Genomic DNA, 14,078 nt, shown 5'->3' with positions numbered 1-14,078 from the left:
CTTCCGATTCTCTCCCCCCATCCCACCGGGGAGGGAGGGTGAGCGAGCGGCTGTGTGGTGCTTAGTTGCCAGCTGGGGTTAAACCACGACAATAATGCGCACCTCTGCTGCAGTACTTTGTATTTGAGGAGTAGATGTTTTGGTTGGCTTTTCTTTTGAAGGTGCTTACAGGAGATAGGTGCTTGAGTTCCTTAGGGTTTGGATGCGTGATGCTCTTAGGCTTTGAATACTTAGTCTTTCAGTTGCAAGTGTTAATACTAATTAACAGCAGTGTGCTGTGTTACTGTGTACTTATTGGTAGGGCAAAGCACATGGGACAGAGCGTAAACTGTTGCACATTTTTTAGCGGTGCGCTTAAAGCACGTTATTTCTGCATTTGCACGGCTGGAGTTGCCTTCCGGCTCTGCCTGCGGGGCTGGGGCTGTCCTCGTGGGAATTGCAGCAAGTCTCTGGGCATTCAACGTGCCAGCCGGAGAGGTCGGTTAAATGGTTGCCATCTGCCATCCTCCTTCGGTAAGAAGTGGCTCCGGGAGAGCCGGAGAAGAGGGACAGGGAGCGTGTCTCAGCAGCTGAGCAGGTGCGTGTCATTTGGAGGTGGTTTTCTTGCAAGGCTTTTGCTGCCCCTGCAGTAGCTGAAGAGGCGGGGAAGGTGGCAGCAAGGGAATAAAGGAGTGGAAGATAAATTTCACTGAGTGGCCTTGCAGTGCTCATGTGCGCTCTTAACCTTGCCTTTCTGCTAGGTTTCCCTCTCCCCTCCCTCTCTGTTTCACGTCGGTGCTCCTAATTCAGCTTGGCTGGGAGCACTGTGGAGAGCAAGTCCTAGTGGCTACCTCTAACCTTGTTTGCATCGACCCTTCTAGCCAGTAACAGTGAGAAAGAAACATTAGGAAAAAATCTGAGGGTCCAAGCATACACGGTTTTATCATGACATCTGCACTGGAGAGCTTCTTTGTGCTCTTTTCTTCTCACAGTCTGCTCTCCTTGCTCTTACTGTGGCTCTCCGGCTGGGTCATCCCTGTCCACAAAACCCTGCTAGCTTACAGCAAAGACTGCTTTGGTGAATCGCATGATCCTTACATAAAATATTAAACCCCAAATATTGGAAGTGGTAATCTTGAAAACAACAGCTTGGAAGCTGTGTTCTCACAGTCTCACCTGCTTATGGCCAAGCAGAGCACACATGGAGGAAAAGAAATTGTGAATTTTGAATGTCGTTAAGGGTCTGTGTGAATGAAGAGGGGCTTTGGAGGGCACACAAGCTGACCACTTGTGTGCCTTCAGATACACACCAGTGGCACTGCTGTCGCTCCCCACCAGGCTGCTACAGGCAGAAAGCAGTGCTGTCTCAGCTGAATAGAGACGGTCCTATGGTCCACGTGGTCCTTGGGTGCTTGAGAGGCGAGGAGGTCCTATGAGCCGCACGGCCCTTGGGTGCTTGAGAGGTGAGGAGATCCTGTGGTCCACATGGCCCTTGGGTGCTTGAGAGGTGAGACAGGCATTAACATGTCCGTTAATGACCCCATCTGTGGAGTACCCCTTGGAGTTGTGGTGGTTGATCTTTGTCTCCAGGAAGGGCGAGCTTTTGATGGCTTTGCAGTCCTTTGCAGTAGGAAGGCTGCCAATGTTGGTTTGTTCTTCAGACTGATGCGGCAGCAGGCCAGAGTAAACTGGACAGAATTGGAGGTTACAATATTCTGAGATCAAACAAAGCAAGGGTAGGTTAGCGTGGTGTAAAGCACGTTACGTCGTTGGGGCTGAGGTGATGCTGTCTAGGAAGACTGTCTGTCTCCAGAAAGGCAGCGCCAAAATCGTCAGTTGGTGGTCATCGATGTTACCGGTCTCATTACTACCATCACAATGGAGTTAAATGTTACTTCATTAAAATAACTCTTCCTGTTGCATACTCTGCTTTTTCTATATTTAAATTATCCTTCATGCAGCATTCAATTTAGACCACTGCAGAACACCCTTTGAAAACTGCAGCAGTTATGGAACTGTGATTTTATTTTTTTTCTTATTTAATAGATGATAATAGTCTAATAATGGCTTTTATAGCTTTCTAGAAAAAAAAAATTAACTTCTGCTGATGTGCTCATGTAGAAGATGTGCGAGGTGGTGAACTAGGCACTAAGAAGGTAATATGAGATGTGGATTTTTGTAATGCATCTACTATGAGAAACGTGGCACTAGCCTATATTATTTGCTGTAAGTATATTGCTTGCAAATGATTTTTTTTTAAAGTAGGGTATTAATTATTCTAATGATTCTCTGCTAACACATAACAACATGCAAACGAGTAGTGCATTGACACCACAAAGCCTACCTGATTTTAAGTGCCAGTTTAAGAAGTTAATATGTTTTTCTTCCCTCCATATTTTTGAAGGCTGTGAGCATGCCCAGGCCGTATTTGTGTTGTAAAACAGACTTTATTGCCCCACTTCACCAAAGGAATAAATACAGTGACCTAAAACTTGCATGTGTGTGTGTGCATGTGCATGTTCTTGATCTACTGTGCTGACTGAAGATTTGCAAAGGGATATTTCATGCAACATGAACCGAGTGCTAAAATTACTAATACACAGCTGAGAGGTGTAAGCTAGTACGTAGCTGGCTAAAGAGGCACTGGAACAAGGAGGTAAAGTTAATCGTTATAAGGAAAACGGTGCAACTCACGTTGCAGCAGAATTGGGGTTTGTCTCACTGTATGAATTTTATCACTAGCCCTTTGTTTGTTTTTTAATTTAAGAAAGGATTGAAAAAATGACATAAGCATATGTATATATTGCTGTGTTTAAAGCCAGCAGTCACTGACTGCCAATATAAATCTGCTCTGATGGCTTGGGGAAGAAGTAAATTGTAGGGAGAGCAAAGCTATTTTTGACCAGCTATTTGAGCAGTTCACTTTGCTTTAATTATTTTTTTTTAATGACTGAGCTGGTAGTTAATCACGCTGGTCCCTGCACTTAAATAGAAAATTTGGGGATGGTTTCCAGTGCTAGTACTGGTAAGCATAGGTGCAGGTTTTACTGCCAAAACAGTTTTGCAATAGCTGGTGTGAAAGCGTGTGAGCAGATGAGGAGACGAGAAGAAACTGCTGGTGGGAAACGCCGTGCATTTTCTGGGGGAGGCACGAATTCTGCACCCTGCGTCTACCCAGCGCCAGGCAGGGGCTGGCAGGGCTCTGGCTGCTGTTGGGGAGCATAAAATGGATGTATCCCGTTGCCTTTCTATGTCACCACGTCACGCCTCCATTGTGCACATTGCTCCCCTCCTCCAAAATAAGGAGGCTGGGCAAATACCTCTCCAGGCATGTTGGGCAATGTAATTGCTTTGGACATGGTGAGGCTGTCAGGTTGGAGCCAGCCAGTGGTGTGGTTTTGTAGGTGGGACAGACAGCCAGACCGTGTACGCAAGCTGGCCAGCTCCTTGCCTCCACTTTGTAGGAGAAGATGCAAGTGCACGAAGCCATGTGTTTACTAAAAACGGTTGTAAGGAAATACCCAGTAACTGCATAGAGCTGTCTGGTGAGATACGATATGGAAACTGTCCTGGTCTTGCAATTGAGCTCCTGCAGTAGGAGCTGGAGCATGAAACCAGAGTGATAGCACATGTACTGGGACAGGGAACTGGGTTGGTTTCTTTTTTTTTTTATTTGGGGTTTTTTGGGTTTTTTTTACAGTTAATATGAACCTCAGCTTTGCTGGTAAACTGCATCCATAGTCAGAGTGCCTTATGTTTACAGCAGGCTGGTATAGCCCCTGTGTGTGTGTATATATATGTAGATATACACACCACATCTTCAGAGTGGTTTTGTTGGCCTGTACTTCTGGTACAGTTATGTTGGCCAAAGCTGTAGGTGCAGTGAAGCTCTAACATGGTCACAGCAGCAGAAAAAACAGCCGTTAGCATCAGATAGTTCGCTAGATGACCCCTTTTAAAACTCTATGAGCAAGAAGATGCTTTTTGTCAATGTAATGCTTCTAAAGCACGGGTAGTCTGTTAGACCATGCATTCTGTGTGGCAGATTTTAATAGATATTATTTTATATTTTATATATATTTTTTCATTTAGGGAAAAGGTCAAAGCAAGTGGTCAGCCATTATTGCTGCAACAGGTCTGAGCTGCCACCCCAGCAGATGGTCCCTTCCCGTTGAGAGCTGGTGCCACCACCCTCTGCTCTGCAGGGAAGCCCGAGTTAGAGCAGCAAGCCCTTGCAGGAGGGGAAAGAAGGTCTTTTGGACCTGGGCAGCTCCACGGGCCCCGGCTGATGAACTGATGGGTTGGCCAGTTCTTTCCCTGGTGAAAATGAGGGGCAGCACTTGGGAATGGCTGTGACTTGTAGGGGGTTGTAAAGACTTCTTTTGCGCTGAGACCACAAATTCACTTTACACTGATTTAAGTTTTGCAACTTATTTTTTACTCTTTGGGCACCAAAGGCAAACACTTCTAAATAGGGTCAATTTACAATATAAAGAGTATAACTAAAGAGTTAATGTGAGCGCTGAATGGATTAGATCCTACCTGTTAAGGTCTTTTTCAGATTTCAGATGTTGACATCAAAATAGCCATTATTTCTGTGTCCGAATTGGCATTTCAAGATAGATACAGCAGTTTCCAAGTGCTTACCATAAGTTCTGGTTATAAACCAGGGGTAGTTAACACGTGCTTATGAGATTACCCGGGGGGCTTATGTTGGACCCTGGCTCTCATCAGTGACTGCAGTGTATCTTGCACAGCGTGGGGATGCTACAGCACTGTGTTTGGGTTTAGTGGGCTGCCATTGAACATGATTTTGAAGGTTTGCATTGATTTCTGACTGTCTCCTTTGTTGCAGACCAATAAAGCTAAATGGGTCCAGTCACTGGAATGACTCCGGATAAGAAAGCTGAAACACCAGGAGCAGAAAAAGCTGCAGGACTACGGCAGTGTCATGGGATGGGAAGCTTGCCCGACGCAGGCGATGCCGGCAGGCCAAAGGCCACTGTGGTGGACAGAGATTCAGCAGACGATGAGCTCACAAATTTGAACTGGCTGCACGAAAGTACTAACCTTCTAACAAACTTCAGCCTTGGAAGTGAGGGTCTTCCCATCGTTAGCCCCTTATATGACATTGAGGGCGACAGCGTGCCATCCTTCTCGCCATCCTGCTACCAGAACCCCGAAAAGAAATCCTCCACTTCCAAACCCCCTTACTCTTTCAGCCTTCTCATTTACATGGCGATCGAGCATTCCCCCAACAAGAGCTTGCCAGTCAAAGAAATCTACAGCTGGATCCTGGAGCGCTTCCCCTACTTTGCCACGGCACCCACTGGCTGGAAGAACTCAGTTCGACACAACCTCTCCTTGAACAAGTGTTTCCGAAAGGTGGAGAGAAGCCATGGCAAGGTGAGACCTGGCGGGAGGGAGGTGGATCAAGTTTGACATTCAGAGGGACATGGAGAAGACTCTGTTGTTCTCAAGGACTTTTGGGTTTTATTTTTACCCTCCATGTCCTCTAACACTTTATTTGCAGCTGGAGATGGTTTGGAAATGCCACTTCTGACAAATCACAGCATGACAAAAGTCTCTTGGTTTTCTTTAGTACTGACCTGGGTAGAGCTAGCTGTGCTGCTTCCTTTTTAAAGCTGGCTGACATGCTTTGCAAAGGACACTGTTTCCACTTACTTACAGTTTTGTTAGCCTGCAATACCCAGCCTGAAACTTTAGGCATCTGGCTTAGGATGCCTTTTTGCTGAAGCTTCTTAAACTGGTGCTCTCTCTATTTTCCCATGCTGAAATTTTGGGGTGTATTCCTCCTTCCCTGCTTTTCCAGCATGGCCACGGCTACAATCGCACCGGGAAGCAGAAGAGATCACGGGATGCCAAGCAGCTTCCCCGCTTGGCTAGCATGGGTGTTGACCATTTGGGTGCAGATGTGGTCTTCTGCAAGGCGCCCTTGCTTGCAGGCACGCTGTATGTACGTGGCTGAGTGTTTCTCACTCTAATAGCTGTCTTGATTATTAAACTGACTCTTTCACTTGTGATCTTCTTTTATACTTAGCACAGCTCTAGCTTTCCAATAACCATCTTAATTCCTGCATTTAATATATTGTATTGCTTTAACCTCTGTCATAACATAACAGTGTGTGTCTCTGCGTGATGCAGAAACAAGCTTCACTTCTTAAAGTCAAGGATACTCTTTTCTGTACAAATTCTTTCTTCTGACTTGTATGATTTTACCAGCGACTTCCTTCCTCCCTCTTTTATTTCCCATCCCATTCCTCAAAGAGCCGGCTCTGACTTAAATAAACCAACAAACCACATACCAAAAGTCAACAAACAAATCCTGGGCCCATGTGCTTGGACATCAGCTGAAGTGGTAACAGGCTTGTTATCAGACATGCATGTAATGCCTGGCGTGCTTGACAGCCTCTTGCTGTCAAGATAGAGGTCCTGGCTGTACAGCCTGGAGCTCAGCGGGCCTGGGGTATGACTGTCTCGTACTTGAGGGCTGAACGTCACCGCTTCCCAATATCACTGCTTTTATGTTACATTGTTCGGGTGTTGTTTTCCCAAGCAGCAGCTTTGCCCTGAAAAAAATGACATTTTGCTGCAAGCTGTGCCTGTGTGAAGGATGTGGACCTGAGCAGTGACTGCACGCTGCCCCAGGTGGCAAAAGTGCCCTTAAAGGACTGGGTGGTTCTGTCTGGGAAGGGAGACGTGAGTTTCAGAAGAACTGGGGCAGGAAATGCAAATTTTCTAAATCGGTGTACAAGTTCCTGCTGTGTGTGGATCTGCCCTTTAAAGCTCACCCATTTCCAGCCTGGAAACCCTTGCCATTTAGGAGTTACCAGTCAAACCTCGTGTCTCAGCATGTGGGCGGCAGGAGCTTGAGGCTGCCCGGTCCTCTGCTTACCCTGCCGACTCCACCAGTATTGCTGGGCTCAGAGTGGCTGAAGGAAAGCCAAAGGATGGCTTGCTGCTAGATGTGACACCTCTAGTAGGAAAAACAAAACGTAGAGTAGGTACCACCACTACCCGTAAGGTGATGCTCATGTGCTCTGTCAGCGTTTTCCCAAGGCTCTAGAGACTGCACAACTCTCTAATTCTTAAGAACAGAAACTGCATTTACCAAAAAAAAAAAAACAAAAAACCAAAAAAGACCCTCCTGGAACTTTGCCGAAGCTTCCCCATTTCCAACACACAGTAGTTAAATCTTTACCCTCTGCCTTGCTTAGAAAAGGACCAGATGAGGGTACTGCTCCAAATTCTTCCTGCAAAATAAGTCTGTGGCACGTACAGACTCCACGGGGGATGACAGGAATGCTGCAGACCCCTTTGGATGCGCACCTCAGGTGTCACTTCTTGCAGGGAGTGGCCGTAGCTTGCAACCTTGTCTTGCTGATTGTGTTGCCTGTAACCATGCACTAGCAATGCCTCTGGGTGCTTCTCTGAGAGGGCGAGATAATTTTGTGTTTCCTTCCATTTTTTTCTTTGTTAATGGCATCTTAATTGTGTCTCGAAAGGAGCATGTAGTCAGCTTTCTTCTACCCTGAGTGCCCGTGGTAGCAGAGATGCCTATGGCATGTTGCATGAGAGGAGCATGTTTATTCTGTAATATCAGGGTAAGAAGGGTTTTAAAGCTTTTCAAATGAATCTGGGCTCTTGTATTGGAAGAGTGTAAATGTCTGACAGGAGGGGAGGGTCTGTGCCCCCGCATCCCGGGGCAGGCTGCTTTCTGACACCCTCCTTGGCTATTGCAGCTGGCCATCAGCTACAAAATCATCTCTTGGAGGTCTGGCAGCAAAGGTAGTCCTTCCTCATGTTTGCCATAATGCTGATACTTTGGTTTGGATTTCATGTTTCGAAGTGAATCTCCTGATTTTTCCCCCACTTTACCCATGTGAGCTGGTACTGCAGGGCAGTTTCGGGACACATGAACGGGATTCATTTTGGCTGGTGCTAACCTGGAAGAGGTGCTGCAGGAGCGTGCTTGCTGTGCCCTGACTGCTCCCAGACGTTGTCCACAAGACCCTGCTGTAGCAGATCTGGAGTGAAAAAACCTCCAAGGCACGTGCAGGTGATCCCCCAGCACCAACTCTCTTGCTCTGCAGAGCTATTTCCACCGAGCTGCACCACGCCGTGCTGCAGACGTAGCCGTGGATGGTCGTTCTGTTTGCACGTGTGTTCGTATCAGCCAGCTAAATACCTTCACCCTGCCTGTCGCAGCAGGCTGCGGGTGTTCGGGAGTCTAGGATGGCATTCAGCAGAGGTTGAGGGAAGGCTGTCCTTGCTTGGATCGCTGAAAAATACTGTAGGTTATGGCTTTCTTTTAATGAGTTGAAGGGCACTGAAGGGAAAGTAACTGCTTTGAGATGTCTTATGAGCCAGCACTGCAGTCGAGAGGAGGAACTTCTCATGCCATGGAAACAGGATGTATGTACGTCAAATCTCTGCTAAAATATACATGAGCCTTTCTGTACGCACATACTGTGATGCTGCTGTATCTAAGTGGTTTGTTAAGGTTTACCCCAGGTGATAGACTTGCGAGCTGAAATACCCTTTCTTATTAGAGCTGCAGTTGAGCTCATGTCCGCAGTCATCCAGACAGACGAGGTTTCAGTGGTTCTCTGGTAATGGTGGTTGGGAGCTGGAGCTGATGGAAAGCAAGGGGACAGTGCTGGAGCCGGTCCCTGGGACACCTGCTTGCCTTCCAGCATACCTGCTGTGGCCCTGGTGCCCCTGAAGATGCGGAGCTGTGATTATGGGCTAGCGATCCTTAGAAGATATTGCTAATGCTCTTTGCATCTTAAGTACCGTCACACAGCCTTGGGGTTGGGGGGAGTGAGGTCTACAGTGGGGTATTGCTTTATTTGAGGGAGCAGTGTGTGATATACAGCACGGGAGGACCTGAAGTGAAAAGCGGTTTGGAGTTGGAAGCCCTGAAGAGTCTCCCTGCTCTTTGCTAGACTTCTTTTTACAATTGTGGGTTTGGGGATTTTTTATTAATCGATACCACTGGGGAGAAAAGGTGTGAGGAGGCAGGAGTGGCGTCTGCGTCAAGCATCAATTTGGTATTCCACTGCTCACATGGATGTAGCTCTGCCGCTTCCTCCTCTTGAGGTCGGGGGGGGACAGGGCTTGAATATCTTCCAACAGATCTCCCTTTCTTCTTCTTGGTAGATGTGTGTTTTAGGGTTTTTTTTCCTTCTTTTAGGGTTTGTCTTTTTTTATTTTCTTGACAAGAGATGGTGGTAAACAATCTGTGTGGCTATTCAAATATTCGGGCAAAAAGCAGGTCACATCTATAAGCCTGCAGAGATAGGAGAGAGCTGTCTGTTCTCTGATAAACCTCTTGGTGAATATACGATATACCTCCATGCACACGCATAGTATTTTCCAGTGGTTCACCTAGCTCAAGTGGAAGCAGCTGGTGAGAACTGCCCGAACCCGATGGAGCCGGGGCTGCTGCCCAGGGCTGAAGCTTATGGAGGGCTTTCTGCAGCGTGGGGATGGGTGTCTGCCTGTGCAGCGAGCCCAAGCCACCGATGCCGGCTGAGTTGCTCCGCTTCGGTTGCTCCTTGGGCTTTCCTCGCTGGTCTGGTCATATTCCATGGTCATACTTCAGTGCTAGCAGATGAGGGACCGTGGCGGGGTGGTAGTAAAGGATGAAGCTGCACCATGGGGGGCATCTTGTTTCCAACCCACGTTGCTATAATCACGCCCCAAAATGCTGGGGACTAGGAACTTACTGTTGTTATGAAATAGTCCAATGCTTCAAAATGCAGGAATTACTTTCCTTCCCAATTTTCTTTATTTGGCTAGATAAAATCCTGCAAGTGAAATAAGAAATGTTGGAAAGATGCAGAAGAGATGATAGTCGACCAAAAATAACCTTAGAACAATTTAACTGCGCGCTCATTTTGAGATGGAGAGTCAAAACAGCCTGGTGGCTGCTCTGCGCTGACTCTGGAGGGATGTTTCGGTAGATGGTAAATTAAAGTTACATCTACATTTCAGCTAGCACATCAACAGTTGCCCCACTGTTGACGTGAAATAGTAACCTCCAAAGGCGGTTTAGCATTTTGGGTTGCCCAGGCTTTGTCTTTGCTAGGAGAAACGGCACAGCCTTTTTTTGTTGCTGTGGTTAGACCACTGGTTTGTTTTAAAGCTGGATGTATCTGTGTTTTATGGGGTTTTCAGCTCCAGCTGTGCACGGCTTTCCCCTAAAGCATGGCACTAACTTTAGACCTGTGTTGGCTTTCCACTGCATGCCTGCTAAGCAGCAGACATGAGTGCAGTGGCGCACACGAGCAGCCCATGGGCACCATCTCTTTTGCTCAGTGTCTGCTTTTAGTACAAATAATGGTGGGTGGAAGCATGGTTTCGCTTTACACCTAACCCAATCTTACTACCCAAAGAAGGAGTCACCCTGTTTATTGCCTCTTGCATTGGATTGAGTGTCTGTATGGCTTCAGGGTGTGCCCAGGTTCAGCTCCCTGTTGCAATACCCACCCAAAATCACCGTATTATATTGTCAGGGCAGCAAGCTGGTGGGAATAAGTGGCTGGGAAGATGAAAGAGGGAAACTAAGCCCATTCTGGCTGCAGTCCACAGCTGAACTGAATTAGGCATCAAGTAGAAGTGCTCACCTAAAGTAGCAGATAAAATAGTGTAGAGCAGTGGTGTGCTGGTCAGGGGAGTTCCCGCTGCTCCCTGAGGGCGAGAGCCTCAAAACCACTGAAGCAGGGGGGGAAGCCAGAGTTAGGCAGGGTCTTTGACAGGGGAAAAGTAATGAGCTGGCTGGCTGGCCAGGGAACGGGTCCAGCTCCAGAGGGGGGTAGGGAAGGGATCAGGGCATTAGGCTATCATTGAGATGACGGATGGAGCCAGTTGGGAGGATACCCCCCATTAGTACCTAGCTGGCTAAATCATCCTGCCAGTCACCACGGTGAAGGAATCGGCTGTTTAATTATAGGTAAGCTTCTTGATAGGTATCTTACAGGCTGTGCTCAAGTTTAGCATGAAAAGATGAGTATAAGAAAGATTCAGGTTAAAAAAATAAAGAACTCGGAGATGCTGCAGCTCAGAGATCTTTATGAAAGGCAGTGACTTCAACTAAAACTATGGAGCAACATCTCTCTGTTTCTCAGCTGGAGCTCTCCCCAGTTTGATTTTTCACTATCGATAGCAAAATATTTCCTCTTTTCAGGAAAAGTCCTGTGACTTAAATAGGACCACAGACTTACGTGCTTTGTGGGTCCTTTTCAGCCTTAAATAAGTCATGGCGTATCCCATCCATAAAACGGCATTAATACCCCCTTGATACCAGCAGCAGGAGGCCAGCTGCCCTCTGTGGGCTCGCAGCAGGTGCTCCACGGAGCTTGGGTTTTTGCTCTGAGACTTTTTCCCCAAAAATCCTATAGAAGGATCCTCCCGTTCAGGTGTAGAGCTGCCCCATCCTTCTGCCATGTGAATGACCACCCCTGTAACATCTGGTTTCCCCCCAAAAAAACTGGTGCTGCTACCTGTAGAGCTGTTAGCTGATCTATCAGGTCATTGATTATAGAATTGTTTTAAATTTTCCTATTTAATTTTCCTCTTTATGTTGCAAGAACTAGCAGGCTCAAAAAACAGATGTTTTTCTTTATGGGTTTCTTCACATATTTACTGTATGAGAGGAGCGGGAGGTGCTTTGCTTTGCTTAACTTTCGGCATATCAAATTTAATATCAAGAATGACTAGCACAGTAGTGCTTACATTGTTAGGTGCACCAAAAATACATTAATTACATTTTCAGATTTTGAAAAAGTGGGAATAATCTGTTTTGTAGCTGGGCATCGGGCAAGTTGCCGGATGTTGTAGGGTTGGTGTCGTCAGGGTGGTGTAAAGTTAAATTAGTATGTGGCCGTATCTAAGCGAAGGGAAAGGTGCTTTGGTTTCTCACTTAGAAACCTGTTAATCAAAAGACTGCTGATCAGTTCACTGATGCCTGGACAGATCCTTAAACTCACAGCTGTATTTACCAAGTGTTTAAATAAGGTTTAAAACTTTCAGTGGACGAACGTGAATGGAAATGGGGCTTTGGAGATGCTATCCCAAACTACAAGACAGATGTTTCCATACCGTATAACGTGGGTCTCGGGACCGCACATTTGGTTTAGAAGCCTCTGCTTTTCATGCAGGTGATGTACATCAGCTGTACAGCGGTGGATGCCTACGTCATTGCCTTTTGCTGCGTCATGGGAATATTAAATTAGAAATGACTGTAACACCCTGGTCCCTGGATTTTCTAATTTGCAGTACTTCTTTCTTCCAGGTGAATGGAAAAGGTTCGTTATGGTGCGTTGACCCAGAATATAAACCTAATCTTGTCCAAGCACTGAAAAAGCAGCCTTTTCCCTCAGCACTTGCATTTTATACTCCGCCGGCGTCACCACCAAGGTAGGTGAATTTTCTCATCCGAGTGCGGCGCGCAGTTACGTTACTCCACCTAGCAGAGGAAATGCCCGTGCGGATGCTGACGCGCTGTTACCAGCTTGCCACCCGAGAGAAGAATTTGAGTGGGCCTTAGGTGAGACCGGCTAGACGAGGCGGGGAGACGTAATGAGCTCAGGTTTCCCAGATAGCAGATCTGGGGTTTGTGTCCCAGTCGTCTTCGTAACTGTGGGAGAGTTTAAAAGAAGGTCGGGGCTGTGCTGGGTGCTTACCGGTGAGCCCCATTTCTCTGGAGGGCAGGCAGTCCCAGGAACTGGAGCAAAATCCTCCTTCAAGCACAGTTCACCGGGACTGATCTAGGGTGCCTGGTGCTGCTAGCCTGGAAGTGTGTGTCTTCTCCTGTAAGTCACCCAGCTGGTTGTAAAATGTATATGTTCTATGCTGTTGTCAAAAACAATCAAATTTCTACAATCTGAGATGCTTAGAGAGGCTGGTCTAAGAGCGGGGTGTTTTTCTCCGAGGCTGTTAAAAGCATTTTGCAGCAGGGATGGGAAGAACAGCCTTTACCATAAACATACTCTGAGGTGGAGCGTGCAAGACTTCTGAAATCAGGGCTTCCGCATCCGACACATTTTAAGATTAGGCAATAGATTTTGGAGAATTTGAAGTCAACGTCATGCGTTCTCAGTAGAGGAAGAGGAACGCCAGCTGCGTCAGCCTGGAGAGGAGGACGTAAAGCAGAGAGGAATGCGTTGCTGTTGGTGAGCTCAGTTCTTAGGTAGGCACATGGCTGGTTTATCTAGTTCAGCAAGGAATTTGGGCGAGATAAGAGATAATTAAGGTCTCTGTACATTGCCCTATGCCTTAACCTTACTGCGAGGAGTTTCCTTAACAAACAGGAGGAACTGGGATTACTGGAGCAGGATGTAAAACTGGTAACATTGAGCAGACATTTCTCAGGGTCCAACAGGACATTGACCCTGGGAGCTGGCACCCCCATGCAAGCCCCCATGCATGTCTGGCAGCGGCTGAAGATTTGTGCGGCATGGGCTCTTCCAGCTGGGCTTGTAACCTACAAGATATAACGGGGGTCTCTCACCTTCCAGCCATCTTGAGCTGCAAAGAGTCATCTTGGGTTTGAACGAGCCAGGCAGAAGTGCCCTGTTTTCCAGCTTTCTGCTGGAACGGGAGCATTACTAAAATAAGCCTGTAGCATTTAAGTATTAAGAAATAGTCAAATCGGAAAATATGAGATGGCTGATAGTATTGTCAGGCTTTGTTTTATGGGAACAAAGATTGTTGAAACTACTGTAATTGGACTCTAGATGATAATGTTTTTACAGGCATTCATGTTTCTACGTAAGGGCATGGACTTCTGTTTTTCAGTACAACTCGAGTGAAGGTTTGGGCCTTGAAAGCTTTGTTAACACTGTGTCTATGTTAACGTGGTCCAACTTTAAAATTTAGAGAATACAGATGGGAAGGGATCTCTGGATGTTGTCTGTCCAGCCAGAGGATCAAGACAGACTCAGCCTAGGGCAGGTCGTTCGGAGCCTTGACCAGTTAAGCTTTTAATATCTCCAAGGTCTTCAAGATTAGTCCAACGATACAAGCATTGAAGTATGATTTACCTAGCTTGTATAAATACAATGCACTGAAAT

General features: G+C 46.8%; 1 protein-coding gene across 3 annotated transcripts in view; it reads left to right on the top strand.

Moving 5' to 3' along the window:
• FOXN2 (forkhead box N2) overlaps nucleotides 1–14,078 on the top strand; it is a 33,667-nt gene that overhangs the window by 9,451 nt on the left and 10,138 nt on the right. For 2 of the 3 annotated variants that reach the window (XM_009333616.1, XM_009333614.1), the window contains exons 2-3: nucleotides 4,835–5,385; nucleotides 12,299–12,423. In XM_009333616.1, coding sequence (XP_009331891.1) covers nucleotides 4,849–5,385; nucleotides 12,299–12,423 — 662 coding nt within the window. In that variant the 5' untranslated portion in view covers nucleotides 4,835–4,848. Of the gene's footprint in view, nucleotides 1–2,119; nucleotides 2,206–4,834; nucleotides 5,386–12,298; nucleotides 12,424–14,078 lie in introns of those variants that run through there. The other variant, XM_009333615.1, reaches the window with a different exon arrangement.

This window comes from Pygoscelis adeliae, unplaced genomic scaffold, assembly GCF_000699105.1.
Source record: "Pygoscelis adeliae isolate BGI_AS28 unplaced genomic scaffold, ASM69910v1 Scaffold1, whole genome shotgun sequence".
Taxonomy (NCBI): Eukaryota; Metazoa; Chordata; class Aves; order Sphenisciformes; family Spheniscidae; genus Pygoscelis; species Pygoscelis adeliae.
The sequence above is the reverse complement of the archived record's forward strand: the minus strand, read 5'-3'. Positions and strand labels throughout refer to the sequence as shown.